Source organism: Mesoplodon mirus (genome assembly GCF_964341445.2).
Source record: "Mesoplodon mirus genome assembly, chromosome: 20".
NCBI classification, from domain to species: Eukaryota; Metazoa; Chordata; class Mammalia; order Artiodactyla; family Ziphiidae; genus Mesoplodon; species Mesoplodon mirus.
Window position 1 is genome coordinate 19741962 of NC_138996.1, and position 24313 is coordinate 19766274.

The 24313-nt window shown below is 43.8% G+C and overlaps 2 protein-coding genes across 2 annotated transcripts in view; one reads left to right on the forward strand and one right to left on the reverse strand.

Annotated features, from left to right (window-relative positions):
- The window catches only part of LOC309795891 (low-density lipoprotein receptor-related protein 2-like), a gene marked incomplete at both ends in the record, with an annotated part of 35890 nt that extends 22512 nt beyond the window's left edge, over positions 1–13378 (forward strand). Inside the window, 13 exons of the mRNA XM_082608691.1 lie at positions 382–568; positions 1134–1352; positions 1741–1924; positions 2960–3161; positions 3250–3414; positions 3591–3791; positions 4645–5194; positions 5609–5734; positions 6822–6932; positions 8311–8547; positions 10877–11345; positions 12810–12953; positions 13369–13378. Coding sequence (XP_082464817.1) covers positions 382–568; positions 1134–1352; positions 1741–1924; positions 2960–3161; positions 3250–3414; positions 3591–3791; positions 4645–5194; positions 5609–5734; positions 6822–6932; positions 8311–8547; positions 10877–11345; positions 12810–12953; positions 13369–13378 — 2805 coding nt within the window. The remainder of the gene's footprint in view (positions 1–381; positions 569–1133; positions 1353–1740; positions 1925–2959; positions 3162–3249; positions 3415–3590; positions 3792–4644; positions 5195–5608; positions 5735–6821; positions 6933–8310; positions 8548–10876; positions 11346–12809; positions 12954–13368) is intronic.
- Positions 13379–21614: 8236 nt separating this feature from the next.
- Positions 21615–22921, reverse strand: CLDN23 (claudin 23). The gene has a single exon (XM_082608674.1). It carries the CDS (start codon positions 22613–22615, stop codon positions 21734–21736), a length of 882 nt encoding a protein of 293 aa, XP_082464800.1. The 5' UTR covers positions 22616–22921; the 3' UTR covers positions 21615–21733.
- Positions 22922–24313: the final 1392 nt, after the last annotated feature.

Here is a 24313-nt window from a genome sequence, read left to right on the forward strand (position 1 = left end):
GCTAGACACGGTGAACTTGATTCTGATGGGCAAGTGGAAGAAAACTGTGCTGATGTCTGGTCCTAGTAACATCTCTATTGGCAGAAAACCAGTTCAGTGAAGTCTACGAGTCTCCTCACTTACGGATTCTGCTGGGGTCTGGGCGTCCTGGGCTGAACTGGGCACCTTTGATAAGTTGGGGCCCCTGGTGGTGGCAGGGGTGTGGGGTGGGCGGCAGGAGATGGAGAGAGTGACTGCATTCGAGATGAAGTCGGTTCCAGGAACGGTTTGAGGTGCTGACATCGATTGTATCGCCATGTGCTTTTTATATCAAGGCTGAGGTCCTTTTATCAATATTGTACTTGTCTTCAGAAAGTCTTCATGTTTTCCAACCTCTCTCAGGTATGTGCTTGTGAGCGAGGCTTTGAGCTGAAAAGCAGTGGCCGAATCTGCGAGGATGTGGATGAATGCCAGAGATTGGGTGGTCAGCCTTGCAGTCAGACCTGTATCAACACCAAGGGCTCCTACAGCTGCACCTGTCATCCTGGCTACTCGCTGGAGCCTGATGGCCATACCTGTAAAGCAACAGGTAAACGAGCTGGGAGTATCTCCTAAGCTGTGGGTCGAGAGTTTGGGGGTCCTAAATCGTCCAGGAAAACCAATGCACATCTCTCTTTCTTAGGTCGTAAGTGCTCCTGCCTGCTTTATCTGTCTTCAGAACAAGACTTGCACAATCCCAAAGCTCCCTTTTTATACTTCGTATTTCAGACTGAATTCAAGTCTGAAAGTATCTACCAATAAGGCATTATTATAAGAAAATCATAACTTGAACCTCTGTATGCATGGGTCAGCCTTACCAGAAGTTAGAATAAATATCCAAAGCCCTGAAAAGCACTTCTTTCCTACCCAACTACCCCCAAATATTTAGTTGTAAATGTGGTTTTCAATTTAAGCTAATTATGCCTTTATTCTGAGTATCTTCAAACCATGGGTATTAGCTTAACCATTACATGAAGGAAAGAACTACTTAGATGCCAGCTAGATGGTTTCACAGCCTTGGCAATGAGAAGGCAAAAACTACTTTGTCCTCTGATTCCTTAGCAGTGCTGGGTTCCCTGTTCAAACTCCTTAAGAAAGCAGTTCTTTTTTGACAGGTACTGAACCGATCCTGCTTGTGGCAATTCAGTTTAAGCTACTCCTCTATGGATTGAGGAGCTTAAAAGAAGATATTCTGGCAACTATAGACAAGAACCTGATTATTTTCTCTATTGACTATGACTTAGTGGATCAGAAAGTCTTCTGGACCGATACCAGTGTGGAAAGTATTAGATGGATAAGCATGGACACGAAGAAGAAAGGGACTGTGGTGAAAGGTATGTCCCCTTATAGAGACTCTCATCTTGCCCTTACTAAATACACGTAGCATGAAAAATAAGATGAGTGGCCATGAACTTTCTAAACATTGGTTTATACCTCCTTAACAAAAAGGGATCAAGCCTTGCTAGTTGCTTAGAAATGAGAAGATGCATCTCAATAGATATGAAGTCCAACAATAAGTCAGTGATCATTACTCGTAATGGTCATCTTCCTCTACAAATAGTACTTTGGGAACATTTAAATGAAGACTGTTCTGATGGAGATGCATATACCAGTTGGAAAATGAATTAACATGGCATGCAAGTCTGATGCCTGTGAGCTTCAAGCTTGTAAAAACCTATAATTTAACCTAAGTACACGTGTTGAATGGTTTCCTTTCTTCAGGAATAAAGTCAGACTATATAGCGGTTGACTGGATTGGGAGGAATCTCTACTGGACAGATGGGACAGCTGGTCAGATTTTAGCAATTCAGTTGACTGCTGTTTGGAGAGGAAAATCTGAGTACACGATCGTCCTGGACAATGACTTGAACCAACCACGATCTTTGGCTTTAGATCCCCTAAATGGGTGAGTCCAGGTGTCACAATGCCTCGTCAAGTCTGTTTGTTGTTCTTCTTTAGTTCTACTTTGGTTGTGTTCCCTCAACACAGAACGAGTGAACAGAAACCTTATCTGACTTTATTTTAGATCTTATGACGATGTGAGTCAACCATACATAGTTGTTTTGAAAGCTCCTGGAAAAAGTCCTTTATTTCCGGAAAGTGAGATGTAGGTGTGCTCACCTGGTGGCCCATCTATACTTTCTTTTGCTAAAATAAACAAATTTACCTCAGAGTGGAAAATTATTATGGCTTTAAAATGGCAGGAGGAGGGAGAATGAAACTAAGGATTGTGTTTAATTTACAGTAATGTGATTGGTGGTGGTGATGGGGGCAGAGTAATTGGGTGTGTGGGTGGAGCCTGGGTTCTTTTGTCTAGAGCCCTTCCCTCTGCAAGGGCCAGGAACTTGTAGACAGCATTTCCAACTTGTCTGAGCTAAGCCCTGATTGGGATGGCCATGTGTATCAAATGTAAGAACAAGACAGAGCAACACTCGGGATCCAGAGGTGACCCAGACCAGATACCTTCCCTCTGCTTTTCTCACCTTTTCAATACCTCCAACCAGGAATCTGGTAACGTAGTTCTCAGGAAATTGGCAGGAGCTTCCTGATGCATCTAATGACTTGTGATCAAGAATGAGTTCTGAGGCACACATCTGCATGTGGAACTAGCCTACTTGCTAGCCCAGAAAAGACTGGCAGGTTCCCAAAAGATTGGCTAGCCCAGAAAAGATTGATATTTTCCAGGCTAGGGACTAATATATTTCTTAGACTTTTTGTACAGCTGTCATTATAGGTATTTTATCCCTAAGTGATAAATAAACAATCACCATAAAATTTCAAGGAAAATGTTTTACTATCTTACAAATTATGCTTAAGGCACAGACCAAATTTAATTTTGAGAGAAAGAAATAATTAGGCTGTAAATCAGTGTTTTAAGGAATGAACGGATGTTATTTTCCATGAGGTAACACTTTATCTCAAGGCTGACTTATCCACATAGGTTAATGTACTGGTCTGAAATTGGAGGAGAACCTCAAATAAAACAAGCTGGAATGGATGGGAGCAGCAGAAAAATACTCCTCAATCAAGGTCTTGGCTGGCCAACTAGCATAGCTCTCGACAAGATGAGTTGGAAGATATTCTGGTCTGATGACAAATTTCACTGCATTGGCTCTGTCAATCTAGACGGTACTGGTATTCGCGTAAGTGTTCTTTTGGTATTAGGCTGGTGTGAGATGTCAGGTGCCTTGTGTAAAACTCACCCCGGGAACCTCACCATCACCATTTTAGATGTTGCAGCTAACACAAATCAAGAGCCCCTTTTTGGTTGCTGTGTTTGAAGATGAAGTCTTCTGGTCTGAAATGAAGACGAGAACAGTACAGCGCATGAAAAAGACGACGGGCAAGAACAGGGCTGTCCTCATCAAGCGTTTGGAGCAGCCTTACGGACTTAAGGTCTATAGTTTACGTTTCAAAATATCCCCGATCCTCCCTGGAAAGGCTATGTGTATGAGCTGCCCAAGGACAAACTGTAGTGACATCCATCTATAATGACTAAAAGGCAAGATTGAACCACTTGCCATTTTGAAGGATTCGGCAATGCAGAGTGACATCTAGCTGTTTTCTTCCAGATAATGCACGAAGTGCTACAGCCCAGGTCTTCGAATCCTTGTCTGGACACTGGATGTTCTCACTTGTGCCTTCTGAGCCCGCAATCCAAGGGAAGCTGTCGTTGCCCAGTTGGACTCGTGCTTGCAGATGATGGCATCAACTGTGTTCCACTCAAGGAGTCTGCATTTCTGTTCCTTGGGTTGCCCACAGTTATCATGCAGGTACTGTCCTATCCTGTCACATGTCTGTGCTTGGGCCTCAGTCTGTTTCAGACTTTGAGTAACTTGAATTCTCTTGAATTCAAGAGAATTCCCCTTGGCATATTCTTCAAATGCAATTTAAATTTGAATAGTCACTGTGTGCTGGGAGCTATGATGACCAAAACAAGGTAGCTATGAAATGAAGACCACTTCTACTCAAATTCCTTAAGAAATGCTTAGTACCTCAGAACACAATGAGGTTAGGAATCTGACAGTGTGTTTAACTTGGTTGAGTTGTCCAAGCACCTAGCTGATGATGTAGAGTAATTCCAAATACAAGCAACTCAGCTGGGTTCTAACCTAGGGGGCAAGTATATTTTGTGAGGGAACTTTTCTTAAATCATAGGAGGATAAAAGGTAGTAACAAGCAATTCACCCCTACCTTCTACCATCCAGAGGACTTGTCGACTTCGGCATTTTAAAATGACAAAACATACTTTGGGGTTGGAAGACCGACTTCAGTTTCAGTAAGATCTTAAAAGTGGAATCTCATTTAAAGAGGAGGGTCTTTAACATATGAGTGTATCAAATCCACACGTTGTACACCGTAGACTCACGCAGTGTTAAATGTCAATTTTATCTCAATAAAAATTTTAAAAATTAAGGGGAGGGCCTTTCACAGAGGGGTAAATCTTCAAAGCACATGGATTCAAGGAATTTTAAGTGCTTGAAGCTCCAGGAAGGGAGGGAAGTACGATCTGCTTTTAGACGATAGACTATATGAAAATCTGAATTTAAGTATCTTAACAGCAAGATCAAGATGAAGAATTAAATTAGACTCAACTGGTGCCATCCACTTAATTTTTTCCCATAGATTTATCTGAAAAATCTAGAAGCTTCAGGAGGACGAGCAACTTTACCAGAACATAGGCTTCTTCCCTTTACCAATGTGAACCAGCTTGCATCAATGGACTACCTTGTCCAGGAGAAGGTACTCTACCTGTCTGAGTTGAATAAGGGTGATATCTGGCTACTGAGGCTCAAAGAATCTGGAAAGCTCTCTTGGAGGAAAATCATATCTGTGGAGGGCACAGTGATTGACCTTGCTGTGGACTGGTTGAGTGGACACGTATACTGGATTGACAGTGAGAATCCTTACATCAACGTAGCTTCCTCCAAAGGCCAGTATGCCACGGTCTTGCTCAGTGAAAGTCTTTACCGCCCCACCTCTGTCGTGCTCCACCCCCCGACTGCAGTCATGTGCTTTGTGGACCTGGGTCCCCAGGATGACAGTAGGCGTGGCTCCAGCATTGAATGTGCCTCCATGGATGGCAGCAAGAGGAAGGTGCTCTGGCAGAAACCCCAGGTCCCTGTGGGCCTGACCTTTTCTGATGCAGGGACCCGATTGTACTGGGCTGATCCTGGTAAGCAGTTATCTTCTACACCCTAAATCTGAGTGTGAGGGACCCTGCCAGAGAAATAGAGATGTTCTGCTTTCTGGTCTTCAGCTATAACTTCAAATAGCTTTTAGGTCTGAGTTTACATTTTCTGCACCACCTTCTAAACAAATACAATCATTCCCCATCCTGAGCAGCATATGGTAGCCCAGAGAGTCCTGCCGTTGCCTTTTGGTGAAGGAATGAAATCAAGAACTTAACAAATATGCACGAGCAAATCTTTGTGTATTACTGTTAGAGTAGAATTAATAAGAACTGGTCTTCAAAAGATGCATGGCAGACAGTGATCTCCTGGAGGGGAGGCAGAACAAGACATAAAGAGCTACAGGATGGAGTGCAGCTGTTTGGGCCCTGAGAAATTAACTGAACCTCTGCTTCTAGGGAGAGGACTCATAGAAAGTATTCAACAGGATGGCTCTCGATACAGACTAGACCGCAGAGGAATTCAGGGCCTTAACCTCTTTACGTATGGCCAAGGCATGATGTTCTGGAGCACAGTGGATGATGGTAGGTCTTAACTCTACAATTGATTGTCTTCGTGAGCTGAATTAACTAGTGGGTATCTAAAGCGAAGCTGCTACTGCTTAGCACTGATCTTTGGCAGTGCTTTTCTTTTGGAAGAATAGCTAAGCAACTTCCCTAATTTAACATGTATATGTTAATAGTGATTCTGTGCTTTAGAGGAGCTTTTACTTATTTGGTTATTCTTTATATATCAATATGCTTAATCCTGTTCTGCCTGAGATTTGTGGCTGTCATATGAGGTTCTTGGCTTTGGAGGACACCAGGGTATGGTACAGACAGAACTGGGTCAGGAATTGGAAATAGGTGGTAAAACTGCTTTGTCAGTTAGTAGCTGTAACCTATAACATGAAGGAAGTGTACCTGTCTCGGTTGACTAAGTACACATGAAAGTACTAGATGAACTGTAGAGCATTCTATAGTTGCAAGGTATTTCTAGTATTCAAAGAGATTGTCTAAACCACAGTACTCTAGTATATTATTTCTGACTAATCTAGATTTGGTAAAACTGGAAAATGCTGCTTAAAGTAAATCTGTCTCTTTATATTTCCCAATGTTGGTCCATTGACCAGTTTTGCTGGTCTCATGAAAATTGCAAAAATAAGTTGTCAGATCCTACCCCAAAGATGCTAAATTATTAGGTATGTGGTGAGACCTTTGCCATTTATTTTAAGATCCCCTGGTGACTCTTGTTGCAGACAAGCCATTTTCAGAAATACTGTTCTGGAGCAATGTTTAAAATCATTATCCATCAATTGCATGAGCTGCATTTAGGTGTCTCGTATCCTAATTTTCTGTCTTTATACTTGGACGTGTATCAATGTGCTGGATGTAACTTCCATCGGACTTTATTTTCAACAAAGCCATAGAACTGTTTTTTACTGATCTTGAAGTTTCTTCCCAGAAACAAGATTTAGAAAAATGCATGTCTCTTCTTAAAACTCTTGTTATTCACCTGGAATTTTTGCAGATGAGTGACAGTTTTCATACTGAGCAATGGTCTTTGTCTAGGAAATGGTCATAAGACAAAATATCACTTCTGTTAATGATTGTTCGCTGGCTTTTGTTTCAGCCCAAATCAATAAAGTTTGGTACAGCAAAGCAGAACTTTCAGAAAACCAGTGGTTCCAAGTAGATCAGAAGATTGTGGATTTAAAAGTTTATAGTAAACTTAGCCAACAGGGTAAGCAACCTTGCAATGACTATAACAACACTGAAGTCTACTGAATCTCCCCATGAAGGGATTGTTCCATCCTGCAGTATCTCCTTGGAATATCTTTGTGTTTCCCATTAAAATATTCCTCTGGCACATTCCTGTAGATCTGCATAACTCTCTTATCTTTATGCGTTATGTATGGTCTGGTTCTCATATATAGCTAGTCCTGTTATGGAGCTAGTAGACACAATGGTGGTAAGGATGTTGGGCTGGGGTTTGGTATACTTGGGTTCTATTTTAAGTTCTCTTACTGTAGACTGAATTACAGCTGTGATATAATCGAAATCCCCTTTTAGTTCTAAAGTGAAACTGGTCTTCATTCTACTCATTGTCACTTGTATCTACTTGTGATGTTAACTTTGAAATATCAACTCCAGGTGCTCAGATGTGTTTCTCCACCTTTCTTATAGACACAGATGCCTAACTGAGTGTTTGAGGAGGGTGATGCTGGGCTTAACATAGTAATAGATGAAATCTGTTCCCAGCTGAGATAAACACCAACAATAATTAGTGTTAAATAGTTAACCATACCTATCACTACCATATATGATGGGTGTGTTAGTCTTAAGGGAGTGCTGCTCCACTGGTTGGTTTTTGAAAGCTAAACTTTATAAACCAGTACGAGTCATGCTTAAACTCCTGAAGTCTTGGCTTTGTGGGGAGAACCTTTTTAGAATTCTTCAGTGTAATAAATGGTCATCCAAGTGATGATGATCTATCACTTACTTCTGAGAACCAGAAGGAGGGTCCCTGTCACCTCTGAAGTACATTTTATCTTCAATATAACCATAATCTATTCCAGAATTCCTGGAATATGTCAGGAGGTAAAACCACTAGAAGTCAAGGCTTGAGATAGAAGTCTTAGATATAAATGGCTGACTTAATCAGACTCCTGTCCCCCACCCTCCAACCCCCACCCCTAGCGACCACCCATCTGTTCTCTGTATCTGTGACTCTTAGAGGGATGAGAGAGACCACAGCCTCCATGCTCTCATCTAAAGAGAGCTTTATTTCTAAGGCCCTTCTAGTTCCGATGTTGGCTACGTGGTGCAAAGGGGAAAGAGAACTTACAGTGGATCTTGGATGGGCCAGAGTTCACCTCAAGTTTTCTTAAGCTGGTCCTTTGTCTGAACTCCTGGCCTTCTATAACCATCCTTATCCATGAAGAAGAATCACCAATTACTTGGTACTTAGTTGGCTAAAACAAATTAAATTGAAAAGCTATCTACTCTGGGAAAAAACATCTGGGTCCTCTAACTCTGATAGTCTATTTGCAAAAGTTTGCAGAAGACCCTTCTGAAATAGTCTAAATCAATATTTTTTTTGGGGGGGTGGGGATCCACAGGTAGTAACCGTTGCTCAAAAGACAATGGAGGATGCAGCCATATCTGTTTACCAAACCCGGAAGGGCAGACTTGTAAATGTCCCAGTGGGTACTACTTGGCTGACGTAAAGAAATGTATGGAAGCTGTCCGATGCTCTGCGCCGTCACAATCCTGTAAGGATGGTCAGAAATGCATTTCTGTGGCGCAGGTTTGTGATGGTCGTGCTGACTGTCTGGATGGATCTGATGAAATGGACTGTGAGTAACTCCTACCCAGGACCCACCACTGGTCACCATGGTGATTTACCTTTAGTAATATCTAATTCCACAGTGTCCCCCAAGATTTTATCCTTTAAACTGTTACTTCCTTCTCACTGTGTACTCTTGAAACTGAACAATATGAAACTTCTAACTGGGGGCAATTGGATATAGATTATGTGGACTCTTTGTGAAAAGCTTATGTCCCTGCTGATTTGATTTTAGAGTAGGCTGTATGAGAGTGTGCTCCACAGGGCTCAACAGTGTATTTTGTCTGAAAGAGCACTCATCTAACCCAGATCTGATTCAGTCCATGGAAACTGATCACAATAGTGAGCATCGCCTAGGGGGTAAGCAGTTGGGTAAACTGTTTGTTTGTTTTTTTGCGGCACGCGGGCCTCTCACTGCTGTGGCCTCTCCCATTGTGGAGCACAGGCTCCGGACGCGCAGGCTCAGCGGCCATGGCTCACGGGCCCAGCCGCTCCACGGCATGTGGGATCTTCCCAGACCGGGGCACAAACCCGTATCCCCTGCATCAGCAGGCAGACTCTCAACCACTGCGCCACCAGGGAAGCCCACGGGCAAACTATTTGACTTGTCTTGGTTCCCCCTTTTTAATGTGGAAATAGCACTTTCTATCTCATAGAGTTGTTAAGGAATCCAAGAGAATGTGTAGAAAGCTGTCATATTAGTGTATAACACCGTCATGTTAGTACTTAAATGCTAGCCTCAGATGGTTGTTACAGAAATATTGTTCCAAATCGTGCCTTCATGGGAAGATGTCACCGTGGCCAGTCAGCTGAGTGACCAAAATACCTAATTCTGCTGGAACCACCAGCTATAGCTCCGTTGGTATCAAAGTCCCCTTCACTGTAGAGTCAAAGAGACAGTGGGCTTGGTACCGAAACTGGTCATAACCAGTAAAGGAAGAGATTTGGGAAAGGAGCCTTACAGTGAAGAGTTCTCCTTGACTTCTCAACTTAAATTCTTGTTTCCCTAAAACCTGACTAACTGGAAGACCACTTATTACCTCTAAACACTTCATCTTAAATAGGAAAGATAAGCGATTTTGATTCCCAGAGTTGATTCTATTTTTTAGCAAATAAGGGTGGTTTTGTTGAAAGTGCTGTGTTGGCAGTGACTCAAGGATGGGGGTAAATGAGTGAGAAATTTATCACCTTTATCCTTTAGGTTAGGTTAGGTTTCTCGTTTAAAATGAAACCAGAAACCTGACCTAACCTAGCCTTCTCTTGCTCTTCCATTCTTGATGACCCAGGCCCAAGTATTGACTCTGCTTCTTAACGATTTCACCCTGACTTTTACATAAAGCTTTTTTGGGGGAAATGGCACTGGGTGTATAAGATTAGGCTGACTTCCTCTGGATGTACCCTACCATCAAGGACCCTAAATGCCCAGGAGTGGAAATCCTCCTGTGATGCCAGCTTAGGGCAGAGGCAAGAAGTAGTTTTTTTGCCAATTCTGCTGTTTTCACTCCTGGTACTTCTGTCTTCCATGTGAGGAATAATACTTGTAACAACAATGATAGAGAATATGGTGAAATGCCTTAAACACAAACTTAACTCTTGGATTCCTCTTTGGTTAGAACCCTGTTGCCTACTCCCTGCTTTATGAATGCCCCTCCCACACTGCCATCAAATCTGGTTCAATATTTGCAACTTGTACATCTTGATAAACGTAGTTTACTTGGACTCAAAAAATCTGAAATATTTACCAATAAACCTAATCCTTCTAGTCTGGATATTTACTACTTCGATCTACTACACTCATCCTTATAGAGTAAAACATTTTTGTAACTGGTGGGATTGACCTTGGCTAAAATTCTGCTCACCATCATTTGAAGACAGATTGGTATGATAGACTACACTGGTCCTGAAACCAAGTTTTTTTGTTTTTGTTTTTTGTGGTACGTGGGCCTCTCACTGCTGTGGCCTCTCCCGCCGCAGAGCACAGGCTCCAGACACGCAGGCCCAGCGGCCATGGCTCACAGGCCCAGCCGCTCCGCAACATGCAGGATCCTCCTGGACCGGGGCACGAACCCGTGTCCGCTGCATCGGCAGGCAGACTCTCAACCACTGCACCACCAGGGAAGCCCACTAAAACGAAGTATTTTAAGTGCCTTAAGATATGTAGTTTTTTATCAGCTTTTAATAGTTTTTTTGTTTAGCCAAAAGTAATGGTAGTGATCATGATTTCATAAATTCAAACTTATCTGGTTAAGTTCACTACAATTCTTGTTCTTCTGAAATAGTCTTAATTTACAATGACAAACTTGTGTATATACTCACACTCACACCTACTGTTTTTGTAGGTACCTATCCACATAAAACCCATTCGACACCAACACCTAAAATGTCAGAGGCTGGAAAAAGACTGACACCAAAAGCTGCCCAACCTCTCCAGGGTACCAAGTCTACCAAGGCTAAATCTCCAGGTCCAAAGGCGATGAATTATCCTGTCAGAAAAACGCTAACCCCTCTGATGCCTGCTGTAGACAGCAAGACTCCAGAAACCAAGGAAGGAGTTCAGCCCAAGGACTCACAGAAGGGAAAACTTCTGCTCTGTAGCAGTGATTTCTGTAATGGAAGGGGAATCTGTACAATGGAAGGAGAGCTGAGAAAATGCAGCTGTCTGATGGGATACGGCGGAGAGTTCTGTGAAGAAGCAGCACGTAAACCTGCCCCTGGCCACATGGCCCTCAGCTTAACCATAGCCCTGTCAGCTGTTCTGGTCCTTCTGGGAGCATTTGTATATTTCAGAAGAGAACACAAATTAAAACGGTGAGCAGCTACTAATGTCCTCATGGGAGAATTTTATTCCAAAGAAGGCTTATTAAATAAAATTAAAACAAGATTAATGACATTGGAGATATGAACCCACTCTAGAAATTTGCCCTCTGAGAAAAGATTTGAGCAACAAAGCAGCCTGGATGCTGACCTGGAAAAATCACACTTGGGACCGTCTCTTTGAGTGAGACCTGGGACAAACAATATTGTAAGGGGTACGTGGCATTTATGCAGATAAAATCTGCCTCAACAGCAGTCAGTGACACAGTCTCAGGGATGATGTCAGGAGAGTCCCCTCCAATGAGGCAAAGTTAGGGCCAATGACCGTCTGGAGGAAAAATTTGTTAGGTGTGTTCGTTTGCTAGGGCTGCTTAAACAAGTACCAGAGACTGCGTGTCTTAGACAACAGAAACTTATTTTCTCACAGTTCTGGAAGCTGGAAGTTTGAAATCAATGTGTCAGTGGGGTTTGTTTCTTCTGAGGCTGAGGTTTGCTTTTCTCCTTGGATTGCAAATGCAGACTTCTCCCTGTGTCTTCACGTGGTCTTCTCTCTGTACATGTTCATGTCCTAATCTCCTCTTCTTATAAGGACACCAGTCCTGTTGGATCAGGGCCCACACTAATGACCTCCTTTTCACATAATTACTGCTTTGATGACCCTATCCCCAAATATGGTCACATTCTGAGGTACTAGGGGTTAAGACTTCAACATATGAATTTTAGGGGGATACAACATAGCCCTTGACAGGAGGTGAAATAAACTCATGAGAGGTTTAAGGCAAAAGCATAAAGTTTTGTCTAAAAGCAAGAGTCATTGGGTTAAAGAAACAAACAAGAATAACTCAAAAATGATTGAGTAAGAATGATGACAAAATAAGCTTTAGGAAGATACACTAACTGAAGAAACTGATTAGATAAACATATTGGCAAAGGACATTAAGCAGCCTATGTATGGAGAGATGTTACAGAGATTACCAAAATCCTTACAAGTTACATGTCCTCTGACCAGCCTTCACTTTGCAGACTGAAGAAAAGGCCAGGAGAAATGATATATCTTGGCCTAAAGTAACACTGGTCAATAGCCAAGATGAACTGAGGTGCTTCCCTTGGGCTTCTGTCAGTCAGGCCTGTCTTCTACATTAACCTGCTTTCTTAACTCACCTGTGTCCACTTGCTACTTACCTGTTTTTGGATTCAGTTCTCACTGACTCCAATTTCCTAGTTTCCTCTCAATTGAGAAGATGTATCATTTTGGAAGTTAAGTGAATGCCTAGTAACAAATCATAACTGACTCAAGTATTGGCCATTCTAGGCCAGTTCTTTGTTAAAGGGACATTTAAAATAGGGCATAGTTCCCATAACAACTTTTGATAGGGGATGACTTGGCCATTTCTAACCATGGCCCATTCCCAGCTTCTACCTTAAGGAACAACTCTTTTGACTTTCTCTGATTTCTAGAAACAGTACAGCATCATCAAGGAATTTGACCTGCCATAAAGAAAATAACCAAGAAGAGGAGAATCTAATGAATAGTGAGACTTTTGTCAATGAAGCCTATGATGAAGAGGTATGCCTGGGAACTGTCTTCGAGGAAAACAGGTGGTGAGATCCAGTCACAAAATGCCCCTTCCAAAAAATCCTAGCAGGGTGAAAGTAGGCAGTGTTAACTTAGAGTTTTTTGTTATTGGCAAATGATGTTATCATGTAGACCAAATGAATGCTCAGTAACTTTTTTGATTTCATATTCTGTTCAGTCTCTTGTTGTTCAAATCAAAGTGAAACATACATGAAATAGTAATCAAGAAATTTGGCTTTTGGTGGACTTCCAAAAGGAGTTCAGTACTCTTGTGGGGTGGAGTGAGGTGTATTCAGGGTTAGTTAACATTACCCTTAAAATTTATGTCCCTCCCATCCCATGATCTCTGCTAATAACTTCCACACAGCTCAACCACTTCTGTGTTTTTGCTTTGTTTTAATATAATGCGTATTCTCTAATTTCAAGTCTCTTTTTCTACAGGAATTGTTAACCTCTTTACAAACTGACTAACCTGACAAAAAAGGAGCTGAAACATCTCAATAAAAACTGTTTATATATTTCACTGCGTACTGTTTTAACTTCTGTAACAGTTTGTGGTAAATGGTAACTTCATATTAAAATAACTGCTTTTTATTTTTTAAATTTATTTTATTGAAGTATGGTTGATTTACAATGTTGTGTTAATTTCTGCTATACAGCAAAGTGTTTCAGTTATACATTTACATACATTCTTTTTCATATTCTTTTCCATTCTGGTTTATCACAGGATACTGAATATAGTTCCCTGTGCTACACAGTAGGAGGTTGTTGTTCATCCATTCTCTATATAATGGTTTGCATCTGCTGACCCCAGACCCCCAATCCCTCCCTCCCCCACCGCCCACCTTGGCAACCATAAGTCTGTTCTCTATGTCTGTGAGTCTGTTTCCGTTTCATAGTTAAGTTCATTTGTGTCCTATTTTAGATTCCACATATAAGTGATATCATATGGTATTTGTCTTTCTCTTTCTGACTTACTTTACTTAGTATGATAATCTCTGGGTCCATCCATGTTGCTGCAAATGGCATTATTTCATTCATTTTTTATGGCTGAGTAATACTCCATTGTATATATGTACCACATCTTCTTTATCCATTCAGCTGTCAAAAGACATTTAGATTGCTTCCATGTCTTGGCCATTGTGAATAGTGCTGCTTAATAGCATAGGGGTGCACGTATCTTTTTGAATTATAGTTTTGTCCAGATATATGCCCAGGAGTGAGACTGTTACCAAAAGTGTGGTCCAGCTGCTCACTGCTCAAAAGCCAATAAAGAGGCAAGATTGGTGGAAGTTTGCTTTATTTCTCAAGCCAGCAACTGAGGGGGGACGGTGGACTCCTGTCCAAAGGCCAACTCCCCCCGCAACAATCAGTGGACAAGAGCTTCTACAGGTGAAGGGAGGGGGCTACATGCAGAAAGAGCACAGTCATCTTGAAATTGGTCAGGCTGTGGTCTGATCAGTGTCATCTTGACTTTTGTAAGTACAGTAATCTTCAGTTCCAGGGTCAGTTTGTTCCCATTTCTTTGAGGCCAGCTCTCAGAATTGTGGCAGCTTATGTCATGGCTACAGTCTAGTAATCATGTAGTTAACTTCTTCCACCTGGTGGGGGTTTTAGTATCTGTAATACTAAATACTAATACATTTTTCCTTAATGGTTAAAGCAGATGTACAATGTATGTTTAATAGGCCACAATCAGGCTGTTTTGGTTAACCTAAAGTGCAAATTAAATCATGTATAAGATGGAAGGACTTCCCCATACCTCAATATGTGAAAATTTCTTCTATCATTCTCCCCTTTTAATTGCAAATCTTTTCATAGAAAGCATTGATAATCAATATATTTTTCCAGCATTGCCAGACTGACTCAGTTGCCTGCTCTGGGTCCATTCATGTCCCTTGATGCTAGGCCTACTTTTTGTTTATCTTTTGGCCTAGATATTCACATTGGATTCTAAAACTAGACACACAGAGGCATTGGCACAAAGGGGCTTTGGACCAGAAGTCATCTCAACCAGCTCATGTCTGCTAGGGAAACATGTAAACGCTACTTAGATCCCAAAGCCCCTTTGTGCCAGTACCTCTGTGTGTCTTCCTGGATCACTACTTTATTCATACCCACATAAGGAATCAAGGGCATTGAATCTGTGATGGGACACAGGTAACAAAGCAGGAGTATGGTCTAAAGTTCAACAGCAGCAACCTTGGGCAAATCACTTAATCATAGAACTGTTACCCAATGATAAAAATAGGATTAACAGAACCTACATCAGGCCATTTGGGTATCGAATTAAAACACAAAAATGCCTGCTTAGCCTGGTACCTGAGACTGATAACATGAGACTAAATTTTAATAAACACAATGATTTGGAAGACTTCTTGCTTCGAGGTTTTCCAGACTATTCATATTTAGTTTCTTGCAGAATGAATTTGTATAGGATGCCAAGGATAAAGAGAAGTTCTAGGCTTATTACTGGGGGTGTAGTACATAAAACCAACTGTGCTTTGCAGTCAAGTATAAAACTTCCCAAGTACAGATCAACCTGACCTGAAGAACACACGTTGGGGCTCACCTTCCTTGAGGCTGGGAGACACATGGAACATCATCAAATTGCCTCTGGGGCTCAGCTGTATTTGAGAGAACCTATCTCAGCCGCACAGTACCCTAGACCCCTCTCATCCACAGGGTGAATCTCACATTTCTCTTGCCATCTCACCCAAGAGCCATCCTCACTGCCAGGCCTGCCCTTGGCAAAGCTCTGCCTCTGTCTGCATTTGTACCAATGACACAAAAGCCTCCAGGTTGAAAGCCTGTATGGAAGATATACAACAGAACTATCACTTTCTGGACATGCTTAAGCCGCGGCCTTGGCTCCTTAGACCCTAACCCTCCACCAGACTTGCAGGGCTGGTGTCCTGGCTGGCTCAGTCCACTTTTTTGGGCTCTGCTGGAATGGCACTCTCAGCCCTCCCTTCTGCTCTGCAGACCCATTTCCTGTCTGGGCCCCAGAAACACCCCCTGTCTGCTCTTCCTGGGGAAAAGAGAGCTTACTGGAGCCAAACTGTCACATATGCACTCCTTCCAACCTGCCCACTCTTACTTATATCTTTCCTATTTTTGGTCCTTTATAAATGTGTGCCTAGGTGCTATCCCATCTGAAGTTACTTAACACATCCTGTTACGCTTTCTCTGTTCAAGAATTCACAAAATATCTCAATGTCCTTTTCACCAGAAAGGCTTAATTTTATGAAAGAACACTTAAGATTTTATACTTAATTCCTAACAATCCCATCCCCTAAATTGATTGTAATATGTCAATTTCATGACCTTATCTATTTGGAGCAACGGGCATGTTATGAAGCATAAAAGCTTTCTAGTGTGATAATCTCTACATTAATTTCTTAATTCCTCTACAGCTAATAATCGTAGCAGTAAGCCTGTAGAAGATAGAAAATTTGAACTTCGTTATAGAAACTGAACTTCTGTAACCTGGTAAATAGGTTTGAGTTTTCTTCTGGAAGAAAAAGAGCTTTGGAAAAGTTAATTGTTTTATGGTTTAGGCTCAAAGATCCCTACACAAAACTTGACCTTTTGTGTCTATTGCTAGCAATTAAGAGTTAAATTAGGCATTTTATACTGTTGTCCCTTGGTATCCGCGAGGGGTTGGTTCCAGGACCCTCGTGGATACCAAAATCCACGGATGCTCAAGGTCCTTACAGCCAGCCCTCCGTATCCATGGGTTGTGCATTGAAAATACTCCATTTGCATTTGGCTGAATCCACGGATGCAGAACCCGCAGATACGGAAAATGGACTGTGCTTATTCTCTTTAGGAAACAAATTAGGGGAGGGGTCATGGATGATGGGTGTGCTGTACTAAGTTCCAACTGTTTTAACTGCTGGGTGGCTTAGGAAATTCAGGAAAAATGAGAACTAGAATATGGAGTTTGTTGCTCTCAGGCCAGTTACTAATTTTATGGGTCAATCAGCTTCCCCAACGTTCACTGTTCAAATTTCACATCTCTTCTCTCAGCCTCCTCTAGTTCTTAACCCTCGCTCTCAGAATATTAAATTCAGGAAGGCCCTCTGATAACACTGAATCGAGTCTTCCCAGTTACACAGCTGAAGAAACTGAAATCCAGCAAGAGCAGGGCTTAGGCTATAATTAGGGAATATATTGTTACCCACGTTCTAGAAAACTTGCAGTGACTTTTTCAGTTTCTTCAGCCCTGTGGTGAGTGGCAGTTCTTTTGGAGGCACCCACGGTGGTGGGGGAGGGTTGACAGGCCATCTGTCACATGGATGGCCAAGGTGCTTGGTCACTGGACAAGAATGCGGTAGGGCTGTACTTAAGCCACTCTCTCCCCTTGCCCCACTGGAGAATCAAGCCCTCTGGTCAGTACTGTCTCCCCCATACCCCCAGCCTTGTCTACATTTTCCTTTATTTGTGCAAATTAAACCTTGTTTTCCTGTGTTCAGTCCTGCTTCATAAAGATTTTCTGGAGGAGGTCATTTTATTGTCTTTAGTGAAAAAAGAACAGAATGTGGGCAGAATTTGTTGGGAAGATGGGGTGAGAATTTCACGTAAGTTTTCACTTGAAATATTAAGGGAATTCCCTGGCGGTCCAGTGGTTAGGATTCCACGCTTTCACTGCCGAGGGCGCGGGTTCAATCCCTGGTCGGGGAACTAAGATCCCTCAAGCCTTGTGGTGTGGCCAAATTAAAAAAAAAAGAAGAAGAAATATTGATTGAGTTCCTTATTTTCCTCCCTTCCCAAAGGGAGAAAGATCTCATCTGTAACGTCTTGGGAATAGAGGAGGCATGGGTTGTGCTCTACTGGTCTTTGTAAGCCAATCGTAACCCAATTGACAAAGCTGCTCCCGTGGCCTCCTCCCCACCAGTGCTGGTGAGCCCTTGCCCCTGGGTTTCGAGGCAGTGGCCTCAGGCCACAAATTACTTTCCAAGTACCTGATAAGCCGTGCATAAGGTGAGGAAGTACTTGGGTATGGAAATGGCTTTTAGAGGCAACTTTAATATATTAAATTTCTAACAGGCTCTGAAGAAGTGTTATAACCATTCTAGGATTACAAAAATAAACAGAAGCTGTCCATGCCCCTACCTTGAGTTTTGAGGTAAAATGAGTAAGCATACCAAGAAAAGTGCACATTTGAATATTTAAATGATACGTTCAAAGATCACACCTCTAAGCTGATGGGGGAAAGTAGTTTAGGGTATGTGTGTAGGAGAAAGTGATGAGGGTGAAAAACCTGAGCCTTGGCCAAATCATGAATGGAATTTAAGCTAAGAGTGAATGATAGGTAAGGAAGATCCTGAGAGTTTTGAAGATGAATTCGTCCTTCACTTTAGGAAGGTCAGGGTGAAGATGTGAGGTGAGTGTGGGGAGAGAGATTCTGGTTATTAAACTTTCCCATCACCTTGCGGACGTGATGCGGCTCTGAAGTTGAAAGATCTTTCTCTGCCTACCGTGCTGTGAGGCTGTCTATACACTGGCAGAATAGAATGTTCTTCAGCTGCTATTCTTATATCAAATTGTTTATATTTGACTCTGAAAACATTCTATACAACAGACTGAATCCAGACTGTATTCCCTCCAAAAAGAGCTATTAGACCAGAAGAGGTCCTCAGATTCACTCAGTTGTACCCCCAGCTTCTTCCTGTCCTTACCATCCCTGTCTAGAGTGAAGGAGAAGCAAAGCAAGCCAGTACCAAGACCACTATGGAAACCTGTTTTCACTAATATTTCTTTACTGGGAAATTGGAGTTTGCTGTTCTCTCTGATGTCCAATCTTTTCTTTCAGTTCTCTGCGCAAGCCCCCTCTCCTTCCTGACCACCTTTCTTAAAATACTGCCTTTTTTCTCCAGTCCTTGACCTTGGTTTATTATTCTTCGTTTTCCTTGTACATCTTTCTCACTCTAGAGTATGCAAGTTCTACAAACTTGGTTGGGCCTGGAATAAATTTGCTTTCCAAGGCATCCAAAGATGTCCTGACAGGATGACAGGTGCCCCCAAACTTACAAATGATCTAGGCCATGAAGAGGAGGGTGCCTGCTGAAGCATCTTTGACAGCACCTCCACAAGGGATCAACAGCCTGTGTGCCAAGAACCTTACTTCTCCTTAGTGAGGGTGGGCGTCTAGATCAGAGCCCGATTGGCAGATGGGCAGAGCAGAAGCTGTGTTAATGCAGGGTCTGCTCTACTTTCACAGATTCCTCACTCCTCCAGGCAGAGCTTGAGTAATCCTGAAAAGACTTCACTCATTAATGGGGACACATACTCTGTATGTCAGTAGAATTATTAAGAGTGAATATTTTTATAGCAAAAAGAAGTTTAGTTTTCTTAAAGGGATTTTTGGTTTTATTTCTGTGGATGAGGCAAAATGCAGTTCTAACTCAGAGCAAATCTTAATCACCAAAGAGGAAGTGTTTTGGATATAAGCCAGTGGACAGGGACAGTGGGCAGGGAGAAGTAAAAACATACAAAGAACCAGTATTGATTGTTTTTACCACAGATTCCCTAGAAACAATGGAATTATGATGCAGGCAAGATTCAGTAGATTTGGTACTTGCCAGAAACCCAAAATCTTTATGTTGTCTGCCAGGTCCTGACTTCTCAGGTGCCCAATTCCTGCCTTTTGAGGTGTCAGCTGAAAAAAGCAGGGTTGCCTTTTCTCCATTCTGGCTCTGTTCCCTAAATCAAGTCCCCTAACTCATCTAGGCAATAGCTCTCAAAGGTCTGATTACGTGCTGCCAGTTGGGATTGAAATTTGAGTGAGGCACAGTCCCAGTGAAAGCTATGCAGCTCCAGCAGATGTCTGTGAAGCAGCAGCATTGGCATCTCCTGGGAGCTAGTTAGGAAATCAGTTTTAGGTCTCACTCCAGACCTACTGAATCAGAATTTGCATTTGAAAAAGATCCCTGAGTGATATGCCAGCACATTGAAGTTTGGATGCAAAAAGAAATAGGTGATTCCAGTACAAAATGGCAAGGGAAGTGAATCTATAATATCCCTTCCACTGCTAACAAGCAGTGTGTGCTGTTTAGTTAGTTCTACTATAGCTGTGTTGTCAGTAATTTCTGCACTGAATGTTCCTACCTCTGAATTGGCTACCCACAGCAGGTGTGGGGTTTTTTTGTTTTTTAATTTTTAAATTTAATTTTATTTATTTTTTGGCTGCATTGGGTCGTCGTTGCTGTCCGTGGGCTTTCTCTAGTTGCCACGAGCAGGGGCTACTCTTCGTTGTGGTGTGCGGGCTTCTCATTGCTGTGGCTTCTCTTGTTGTGGAGCACGGGCTCTAGGCACGCGGGCTTCAGTAGTTGTGGCTCGTGGGCTTAGTAGTTGTCGCTCGTGAGCTCTAGAGAGCAAGCTCAGTAGTTGTGGCGCATGGATTTAGTTGCTCCGCAGCATGTGGGATCTTCCCAGACCAGGGCTCGAACCCATGTCCCCTGCATTGGCAGGCAGATTCTTAACCACTGCGCCTCCAGGGAAGTCCCTCGACAGCAGGTTTTAAAGATGAGATTCAGTTCAGTTCAAGATGACCTTAAAACCAACTAACTGGAATTGGAGCCGGTCCTGCTAGAGATTTAGTCCCGAGCATGGAACACACAACTGCCTACCTGTGATTTTAGGCAGCACTGTTACAAGAGGAAAAGATTTCTAGTCTCACCTCATGTGGAAACTGGTGCTTCTAGTTTTTTCAACAATAGACTTGGCTTTGCACAGAAAACAGCATGAACCTGAAAAAAAAACAATCAGGGATTGAAGTGGGGCCCATTGGCTACTTTTAGTAATCTTATGCTAAGAAGTGCAAAGATCTGAGTGCTAGATTTCAGAAACAGTGTATAGGCAGCCAGAAAATTGTTAGTAATGAATGCTTAAACTCCTAAAGATTATACTGGAGACAAAAAAAAACTTTTGTGAGTTGAGTAAAACTCTTGCTTTCAAATTTTATTTATAAATAAGAGATATATATACATGTACGGTAGCCTAATGTGACTAACAGGTTCCATTTTGTTCTAAATATTTAATATATAGTCTTTTATGTCCAGGGTGAGGTAGCCAAGAAACAGAATACAGCATCAGTCCCTTCATTCTCCTTCTGGCTTCTAGAAGAGAAACTCTGGAGTGACCTCAACTTTCACACCAAAAATAAGTGATAAAAATGATAGATCCTATTTATACATGAAGAAATGTAAATATGAGTTAATCAGGTCATTTCACTCCATAAAAGCCACTAAAGCTGCTGGTATTTGCATGGCTCTACGTTTATTCCAAGAGTCCCATTCAAATATAATCAGAAAGGTACCAGTCTCTTGAGAGTTTGTGTGAAAATGAATTATGCAGCAGAAAATAAATTAATAATAATTATATTGATGCAGGGTTCATCAGCATTTCAGAATGTTGTTTGGAGATGTTAAATCGGTTTTGAGCCTCCATTTGCTGCTTCTGACATTGTTATTATCAGCAAGACGCAAAGTCACCCTTTCTATGTCTCCAGCTAAAAGTATGAAAAGGCTGTCGTCCAGAAGAGGGCCCTGATCCCTCGGGCGATAAACACTAAACTCTATAAAAAGAAAACCAAACCCAACCTGAACTAATCGTCCAAGGAGTCGAGTTTGGCCAGGAAAGGAAGATCGCCCTCCAAACCAGTTACAGGAATGTGTCCGGGGGTCCGACTCCGAGCCAGGTGTTTCCAGCTGAACGGTAACAGCTAAGTTCAAGGTTGGACCGTGGTGGGGCGAGTCCTTCATCCAGACAGGGCCCGGCCAGAGCAGGCTGGGGGCGCCGCCTACAGGTCGGAATCGCAGGGCAGCGCGCTGCCGCAGGACCGGGTGCTGCGGGAGGACCCGCCGTGGTGGGAGTCGGGAGCCTTCTCCCCATCGAGCACTTCCACCGGGTTGCTGTAGGCCTTGGGCGGCGGCCGGGGCATCGGGAAGCCGGCCTTGCGCTGGCTGGCGGCGCCGAGCTGGACGGGCCGCGGCCGGTGCTGGCCGTCGCTGTAGTACTTGATGGCCGGCGTGAGCGCGGGCTCCGGCCAGTCGACGTACACGGTGCTGATGCTGCTGCGGCGCGCCCTGCCTGGGGGCGCCTTCCGGCAGCTGCGACAGCGCTCGGCGCACCAAGGCGCGAAGCTGAGCGCCAGCGAGAAGCCGCCCAGCAGCAGCAGGCAGCTGCCCAGGTAGCCCAGCACCAGGCTGTACCCGACCTGCACGGTGACCGGGCTGGACTGGGCGGGCAAGACGGCGCGATCCGCCAAGAAGTGGTTGTACCAGGAGACTGGGATGAGGCTCAAGAGGCCCGCGGCGAAAAGCACGACGCCGGAGAGGCCGGCCAGCGCGAAGTGGGGCTCGTCCTGCCAGCAGCGCACGCCGAGCGTCGCCAGCAGTAGCCCCAGGGCCGTGGCGGCCAGCGACGTGATCATGAGTCCCCGCGCCACCCGCACGGGCTCTGCGGCGAAGTAGCCCAAGTCGTCTGGCTGACCGCACTGGCGCTCGCGGCTGCTCTGCTCGCGGCACATGTCCCACAGGCCTTGGTACAGCACCACGTCCACCGGCTGGTCGAGGAAGCCCTTCACCAGTCTCCAGCCGGGCGTCAGCGTGCCGGTCAAGGTGAGTAGCAGCCCGCAGGGTGCGAGCACCATGCCCAGAGTCATCACCACCGGCGTCCTCATCCTGGACGGCGCACCTGCCCACTCCTCCGCCTCCGCCTCGGCCGCCGGCTTGCTATCTCGAGCCCTTGCGCCCCGGATAGCGCTCCGGGCTCCGGCTCCCTGAAGTCCGCACGCTCGTCGCCGCCACGCCCGGAGTCCTGCGCCTGGCTCTCCTCCGGCCTCTCTTTGTCTCCGGCGCGGGGCTGTCTGCGCTCCGCTGCCCGTCCCTAGTTCGCTCCGCGCGTCCCGGCCGCTCCGCCCTACCTCCCGCCCAGCCGCCTAATCGAAACCAGCTCGCGGGCAAGTCTGATCGAAACCGGGGCCCGAGATGCCGGCGCGCAGAGGTGGCGGCCGCCGCGGCCAAACCCGTCCGGATGGGAGGGGCTGGAGTGGCGAGCAGGAAGCTGCGCGGCCCTGCGGGACTCGGACCGAGCAAAGGTCGCCCCGCCCCTGCACCTCTGCGCGGCTCCGCGGGGCCAGGTCGGCCTGGGGCGGGGAAGGAAAGAGGAGGCGCCGCCCGAACGGCCGCACCTGGCCCAGGCACTGCGCAGGTCCCTGCTTCTCAGCAGATCTCGGTAACTAAAGTTTTTCTCCGGTCCCTGCCCGTCGACCCTGCACCTGTAGCCTGTCCTCCCTCCACCCCCAGCGGGGATCCGATGGCCCCTCGAAATTTTGCGCTGTTAGCTTGCAGACACCCACGGCCGAGTGGGCGAAACCGCCCGAGATGCGCTGGGCAGGTGTGCACCGAGGGTCTTCCCGGTCGAGAAGCGTGTCCCAGAGTGTTGCACTTGTGTATTTTGTTTAATTTGCTTAAAAAAGACGCCATACTCCGGATTAACCTTGATGGAAAAGAATCAAAGCGACTGTGTTTCTGGGATGAGGAATTACCGAGGATTTTATTTTCTTTGTTTGGCCTCTTGAAACATTTTGAAACTGACGAAAAAATAAAGGTGTGTGTGTGTGTGTGTGTGTGTGTGTGTGCCCTGTCTAGCACACTTTTCAGGTTTGTCTACCTCTAGGGTCCTGAGACTTTCATTGTCTTTGAGCTGTTTACAACTCTGTAAATTACAGAAAACCTGTAGTGTCACAAGTGATTTTTGTCCATAGTAACGCAAATGAGTTTGTCAGTAGAATGTTAATGACTATTGCCCGACAGATACAGACTGCTTTGGCATTGATTTGTAAATTCACTTTAGCAGGCCTGTTTGCCTATATATGTGTGTCCTTTGCATTGTTCTTTAAATCGGTTGTAACATACTGGTTCCCTTAATAAATTAAATAAAATCTTTGACACGCATTCATTTTACATTTGTGTGAGAATCATGATTTTACAGTTTCCTAAAAATTATCCTTTAACAATATTTTCCTCATTTTATGTATTTCTTACAATGGAAGTGTGTTAACCTTTATAACTGATTAAAATTTTAATTATTTCTAAAAATCAAAGTTAATTAAGCATTGGTTTGAAGTAATTTTGAACATTCTAGAGTAGACAATATCAAGGATGGGTCTTTTGTTTTTTGAAGCTTTTTAAATTAAAAAAAATTGTGGTAAAATATACATAAACACAGAATTTACCATCTTAAACATTGTGTACAGTTCACTGAAATTAAGTACATTCACAGTGTTGTGCTACCATCACCATCATCCATCTCCAGACTTTTTCATTTTCCCAAACTGAAACTCTACTCATTTATCAATAACTCCCTATTCCACCAA

Excerpts from the sequence above, each read along its gene's own strand:
- CLDN23 (XM_082608674.1), bottom strand. The coding sequence starts at position 22,615 with ATGAGGACGCCGGTGGTGATGACTCTGGGCATGGTGCTCGCACCCTGC.